At 42.9% G+C, this 6,000-nt stretch overlaps 1 protein-coding gene across 1 annotated transcript in view; it reads left to right on the top strand.

Moving 5' to 3' along the window:
- The window catches only part of LOC126485089 (piezo-type mechanosensitive ion channel component), a 699,946-nt gene that overhangs the window by 514,387 nt on the left and 179,559 nt on the right, over nucleotides 1-6,000 (top strand). Inside the window, exon 34 of the mRNA XM_050108694.1 lies at nucleotides 4,307-4,420. Coding sequence (XP_049964651.1) covers nucleotides 4,307-4,420 — 114 coding nt within the window. The remainder of the gene's footprint in view (nucleotides 1-4,306; nucleotides 4,421-6,000) is intronic.

The raw sequence follows: 6,000 nt of genomic DNA, 5'->3' as shown, positions 1-6,000 counted from the left end.
AGATTGTGTCCGCATTCTCCCACCACTCCCTCTCCTCCCCCAAGCAGACATTCTCCCCCCCCTCCCCTCTCTGCCTCTCCCCTCCCCCTCCCCCCCTCTCTTTCCTCTCACCTATCTGCCTCCCCCACTCACTGCTTCTCCCCCCTCTCTGCCTCTCCCTCTCTGAATCTCCCTCTCTGCCTCTCCCTCTCTGCCCCTCCCTCTCTGCCCTCCCCCTCTGCCCCTCTCCACCTCTCCCCCTCCCCGTCTCCCCCCTCCCCCCTCCCCCTCTCCCCCTATCCAGCTCTCCTCCTCTAGCCCCTCTCCCCCTCTCCCGCTCTCCCCCTCTCCTCCTCTAGCCCCTCTCCCCCCTCTCCTGCTCTCCCCCTCTCCACCTCCCCCTCTCCCTCTCCCCCTCTCTCTCCCCCTCTCCCTCTCCCCTCTCCCTCTCCCTCTCCCTCTCCCCCTCTCCCCTCTCCGCCTCTCCTCTCCGCCTCTGCCTCTCCCTCTCCCTCTCTGCCTCTCCCTCTCTGCCTCTCCCTCTCTGCCTCTCCCTCTCTGCCTCTCCCTCTCTGCCTCTCCCTCTCTGCCTCTCCCTCTCTGCCTCTCCCCCTCTCTGCCTCTCTCCCTCTCTGCCTCTCTCCCTCTCTGCCTCTCTCCCTCTCTGCCTCTCTCCCTCTCTGCCTCTCTCCCTCTCTGCCTCTCTCCCTCTCTGCCTCTCTCCCTCTCTGCCTCTCTCCCTCTCTGCCTCTCTCCCTCTCTGCCTCTCTCCCTCTCTGCCTCTCTCCCTCTCTGCCTCTCTCCCTCTCTGCCTCTCTCCCTCTCTGCCTCTCTCCCTCTCTGCCTCTCTCCCTCTCTGCCTCTCTCCCTCTCTCCCTCTCTGCCTCTCTCCCTCTCTCCCTCTCTGCCTCTCTCCCTCTCTGCCTCTCTCCCTCTCTGCCTCTCCCTCTCTCTGCCTCTCCCCCTCTCTTCCTCTCCCCCCTCTCTGCCTCTCCCTCTCTCTGCCTCTCTCTCTCTCTGCCTCTCCCCCCTCCCTCTGTCTGCCTCTCTCCCCTCCCTCTGTCTGCCTCTCGCCTCTCTCCCCTCTCCCTCTCTGCCTCTCGCCTCTCTCCCCTGTCCCTCTCTGCCGCTCTGCCTCTCGCCTCTCTCCCCCTGTCCCTCTCTGCCGCTCTGCCTTTCCTTCTCTCCCCTCTCTGCCTCTCCCTCTCTCCCTGTCCTCCCCTCTCTTCCCTGTCCTCCCCTCTCTCCCCTGTCCTCCCTCCCTCTCTGCCTCTCCCTCCCCCTCTCCCACCCTTCCTACTACATCTACATCGATGCTCTGCAAGCCACCGTGCAATGCCTGGTGGAGGGTACCCTATAGCACTGCTTGTCATTTCCCCTCCTATTCCACTCGCAAATAGAGTGAGAGAAAAATGACTGTCTGTACACCTCCGTATGAATCCTAATTTCTAGTATTGTGTCCCTCATCATCCTTGAATGCCATGCATGTTGGTGCAGTACAATCATGCAACAGTCAGCTTCAAATGTCGATTCTCTAAATTTTCTCGATAGTGTTTCTCGAAAAATATGTTGCCTTCGCTCCAGAGATTCCCATTTGAGTTCCTGAAGCATTTCTATAACATTTACGTGTTGTTCGAATCTACTGGTAACAAATCTAGCAGCCTGCCTCTGAATTGGTTCAATGTTTTCCTTCAGTTTGACCTGATACAGACCTCAAGAGTAGGTTGCACTAGCGTCCTATATGTGGTCTCCTTTACAGGTGAACCACTCTTCCCTAAAATTCTCACAATAAACCAAATTTGACCATTTGCCATCAGTATCACAGTTTCCACATGCTCGTTCCACCTCATACTGTGTTGCGATGTTATGGCCAGATATTTAAACAAATTGATTGTGTCAAGCAGGACACTAATAATACTGTATCCAAACATTACAAGTTTGTTCTTCCTACTTATCTGCATTAATTTACATTTTTTATTATTTAGGGCTAGCAGCTAGCTGCCATTCATCACACCAACTGGAAATTTTGTCTAAGTTGTCTCGTATCTTCCTACAGTCACTCAACTTCAACAAGTTACTGTACACCATAGCATTATCAGCAAACAAGAGCAAATTGCTACCCACCCTGTGTGCCAAATCATTTACGTATATAGAGAACAGCAGTGTATATAGAGAACAGCAGTGCTCCTATCACACTTCCCTGGAGCACTTTTGATGTTACCCTTGTCACTGATGAACACTTATGGTCAAGGACAACACACTAGGTTCTATTATTTAAGAACTTATTCCATATGCTCATACCCTCATTAACAGCCTACAATCAGAAACCATGTCAGATGCTTTCCAGAAATCTAGAAATATGGAATTTGCTTGTTGCCCTTCATCCGTCGTTCTCAGTATATCATGTGAGAAAAGGGCAAGCTGAGTTTTTCACGAGCAATGCTTTTCCCTCCCTTACCATTCCCATGCATTTCTCTCTACCTTCCTCTCAATTTTCACCCTCTCCTTTTTTCTATATCTCTTTTTTACCCTACCCTCTGTACTCATTTCATTTGAACAGCTGTGGAGTCTCCAGTTGTAAAGATTGGCAATTGACCTGAAATAACGAAAAATCTATGGTCATCCGTATGAGTGCTAACAGGAATCCATTAAACTTTAATTACATGATAAATCAGTCAAATCTAAAGGCCATAAATTCACCTAAATACTTAGGAATTACAATTAGAAGGAACACTTAGAAAATGTTATGGGGAAGGCTAACCAAAGACTGCATCTTATAGGCAAGACACTTAGAAATTTTAACAGATTCACTAAAGAGACTGCCCACATTATGCTTGTCCATCCTCTTTTAGAATACTGCTGTGCAGTGTGAGATCCTTATCAGATACGACTGATGGAGTACATTGAAAAATTCAAAGGGCAGTATGTTTTGTATTATCACGAAATAGGGGAGAGAGTGTCATGGAAATGATATAGGATTTGGTGTGGACATCATTAAAACAAAGACTTTCTTTGTTGTGGTGGAATATTCTCACAACATTTCAATCACAAACTTTCTCCTCCAAATGGGAAAATATTTTGTTGACGCTGACCTACATAGGGAGAAATGATCATCATAATAAAATAAGGGAAATTAGAGCTCACACAGAAAGATACAGGTATTCGTTTTTTCTGCACGCTGTGCGAGATTGGAATAATAGAGAATTATTGTGAAGGTGGTTAGATGAACCCTCTGCGAGGCACTTAAATTTGATTTGTAGAGTATCCATGTAGATGTACTTGTAGAAGACCTACCTCTTTACACTACCCCATCCTTGTGTCCTCCTCAGCCCCCTCCCCACCTCCAACAACTCAGTCAACTGCTTTCAGTGATCAATATTCAATCTCATTGTGGCCACCAGAGAGTGCTTTTGGGTGTCTGTGTGGTTACATGTGTGATTGTGTGTACTTCTACTAGAAAATGAACAAGAGCTTAAAAGTTAGTGTGAATACTGTTTACTGTTATGTGTTTCTAAGCTGTACACATCAGCCACCATAGGGTAATGGTTGCCTTTCACTTATTTTATGTTTTGCTCCATCCAGGAATTTCCATTTTTATGAAATCATTTTCTGATCTAGAAGTGAAGTAACGTTTTAAATTTTTGCCCTTGTCAGCGATGGTCGAATTGTTTTAATTCCAGCTGCTGTAAGTACATATTTCTTTGATGTCACAAATAGTATTTCGTGTCATTTCTTTCCTTTCATTCTAAATGTCCTCAGTTATGTCACAACCAATATAAGATAGAAAATTGTCACATGTTAAATGATTTACAAAATTATAATTTTAGTGGTTTATATGTATTTCAGCTCACAAAATCATATTATCCTGGTGCAAATTGATCTTGCAAAATATGTTATGGTATTTGTTATTTTGAGGACTGCTTCGTACCTTATTGATAATCCTTTGCTATACTTACGTTGGATATTGAACATACACACTCAAAATTCAATAAACTGCTTGCAGTTGGTTGGCAGTATTAGTGTAGCAAATGGCTCTTGCCAATGGGTAAGGGATTTTCCTTTAATGGGAAACAGTAAGCTGTGTTTTCTTTTTTCATGGTATGTGAAGAACATCTGCTGCATGTGATTAACTTCTCAGTGCTATATATAGCTCAAGTATAGTGAAGATTTTAAAATAATATGGTAACACTATAATTTAAATTACTTATTATCAGCTTCTGGTACATTGATGTTTTGTTATTTGTATTTTTATGTTTTCCTTGTTTAGTCTGTGCTAAAGCTAATTTCCTTTATTTGCTTCTGTTCATGTTTGATGCTTGATCATTAGGCTACCACAATCAGAGTCTGAGGCTTCTGACATACGTTACTTTTTGAGTATCCAGTCTCCTCTAGGTCAAGATCTTAGCACTACTGAATCAAAAGCAAGGAGCTCACAGTGGAGGTGAGAGGATAAGTTGTTCAACAATATTATTTGAATTTGTTATGAAAAATTAATAAGTACTCATTTGTATGTTATGGAACATTGTTACATCATAATGGTTCAGAGTAGTTTGCCAGCTTGGATAATGAAATCTCCTATGGAATCCAAGTGAGTGAAGGAATTGTCATGCTCTTTTAACCTAGGTTCTTCCTAAGTGCGTTGTAACAGTCAGCTGAAGACTTCAAAACATCTATTTCACATTGCAAGAAATTCTTGCACACGCTGTTTTTATTGAACAATAATCAATGAAGCTAGTGCATTCGGTTCATATATTTAGAAATAATGAAATGCCATATATTTCTTTAAGTGCAGTTTGATAACTGCCATGATTAGTCTTTACTTAATTATGTCAAAGCAACTGAGTATCACAAAACATTGTACAAAACTAAATAGAAAATGCATTCTATCTCTATACTGAAAACAGAAATTAATGTGCTTATGGAATGTTCCATTTGTACAGCTATTTCACCAGTAAAATCTTGTGAAACTAGGATTTTATGAGAAATAATATATGTATACTGCATTGAACAACTAACAGTTTCAATTCTGTTTCTTGTGTGTGTGAGAAATCAATGGCTTGACAGAAAACAACAGTACTACAAAGTACAAAATGGAGACTTTGATCATAGATCTTCACCTAGCAGTCTACAGCCCATTGGCTGCTCACTATGTTAATATAAACTGTTTGGAGCATTCCAGTATGTTTTTGTTGAGGCCACTTCTGGATTGGACGTTCAATATTACGTTCACAAGCTTCACAGTCATACAGACAAAAATTGTGGGGTCCCGATTTATACAATAGTGCATTGCATGTGACATGCACAATTCATTGTCACATATTCTCATTAAAATTAAATCCCTTTATTATAACAGTGTGCCATGATGGTTTGATGCTGCATAAGTATCAGACTATAAATACAACAATCTTGGTTTCCATCCTCAGTCAGGATTTATTTTTTGACACTTCTTGCCTCTTTCACCTCTGGCCATCATTTCTGTATGCAGAACATGCCAAGTTGTGCTGTGCTTCTAACTCCATTTGATATTGTATGTCCTCTTATAATTTAATCTGTTGAACAGTTCTAATAAGGCAAGGGCATACTACTTCCAGCTGGATTATGCCTAGTAAACTACTGTGGTGTTCAAACCAACATAGATTGAGGAAAGTCTTACCTACACCCTCCCTCCCCAACCTCCCTCATTCCCCCCATTCCCCCCCAAAAAAAGGAAGAAATTTGGCCAAATATGGGCCACATGGAGGGCAACTACTTGTGATTTCTTTTCACTTCTTTCTTCCCAATGTTTTTCACTCTTTCACTTTGCAGTTTCCTCTGTTCTTCGATGTAAAGTCTACTATACTCTTTTCCTCTCTTGAGAACCTTTGATTCTGACGTTCTCTGATTTGGATGTCTTCCTCCAAAGCATTGAGTTATATTGATCTGGTTTTTATTATTTATAAAAAATTTTAAATATTAGAATATTTGTTAAGTTAGTCTGCTTTCCTCCATTCTTTCTATAAGTCCAAAGAAAGTGGCCTATTT

This window comes from Schistocerca serialis, chromosome 6, assembly GCF_023864345.2.
Source record: "Schistocerca serialis cubense isolate TAMUIC-IGC-003099 chromosome 6, iqSchSeri2.2, whole genome shotgun sequence".
NCBI lineage: Eukaryota > Metazoa > Arthropoda > Insecta > Orthoptera > Acrididae > Schistocerca > Schistocerca serialis.
Note: the sequence above shows the minus strand (reverse complement) of the source record. Positions and strands in the feature narration are given on the sequence as shown.